General features: G+C 67.5%; 1 protein-coding gene across 1 annotated transcript in view; it reads left to right on the forward strand.

Moving 5' to 3' along the window:
- The window catches only part of PIEZO1 (piezo type mechanosensitive ion channel component 1), a 17391-nt gene that overhangs the window by 11952 nt on the left and 4567 nt on the right, over nucleotides 1-872 (forward strand). The window contains 4 exon segments of the mRNA XM_035895189.1: nucleotides 3-52; nucleotides 389-469; nucleotides 555-727; nucleotides 816-871. Coding sequence (XP_035751082.1) covers nucleotides 3-52; nucleotides 389-469; nucleotides 555-727; nucleotides 816-871 — 360 coding nt within the window.

Here is an 872-nt window from a genome sequence, read left to right on the forward strand (position 1 = left end):
GCGCGGCGGCAGCGGGAGCAGCCGGAGCCACCCGGTACCGAGGCCGCTGCAGGTGGGTCTGGCTGACCCCAAAATGGGGCTGGGGGGGCCGGAAGGGGACGCAGCCCTACCCCATGCCCACTGTTTGCCCTGGCTGCTGTTGGCATCCCGTAAAGGGACGTCACCTCAGTGGGGTTCCCAGTGTGTGTGTGGACTCTCTGATGGCTACGATGGGGTTGGGCACAAGCTGTGCAGCTCTTCTTTGGTGCCCGTGCTGGGTTTTAAGCAGGACAGGGGACAGGGTGAGGACTAGGAGAGCCCCAGCGGGGGCCGGAAACAATGTTCATCCCCCGCTGAGCCAGTGTGACCCCTTCCCGGGGGGGGGTCTAACCCACTGTCTGCCTTGCAGGGGACAGCGGAGGGAGGGAGGAGGAGTTGGAGGCGCCCGAAGAGGCTGAAGGCCAGGAGGAAGAGGAAGAGGAGGGCTCCGGTAGGTGGGCGGCAAGACTGTGGGGCAGGAGGGTACTGGGAGGGGGGGTCTAAGCGGGCACAAAGTGACCCCCTCGCCCCGGCAGAGCGGAGCAACGTGGTGCAGCGGGTGCTGAACACCCTGCGGTTCCTATGGGTGCTGTGCCGGGCCATGGTGGACGGGCTGACGCAGTGGCTGGATGCCTGCACCCGGGAGCACGCCGACATGTCCAACGTGCTGCGCCTCGAGAGATACGTCCTGACGCGCCGGCTGTCCACGGTGAGCCCGGGGACTGGGGGGACGCTGGGGCAGGGGGGCAGGTGGCAGCTCCACGGTGGCACTGACCCCCACCCTCTGCCCGCCGCAGGGAGAGGACATGCACCGCGGGGTCCTGGATGAGCTCTACCTGACACCACCCGAAGAG

This window comes from Egretta garzetta, unplaced genomic scaffold (assembly GCF_000687185.1).
Source record: "Egretta garzetta isolate BGI_Z169 unplaced genomic scaffold, ASM68718v1 scaffold395, whole genome shotgun sequence".
In the NCBI taxonomy this organism is placed as follows: Eukaryota; Metazoa; Chordata; class Aves; order Pelecaniformes; family Ardeidae; genus Egretta; species Egretta garzetta.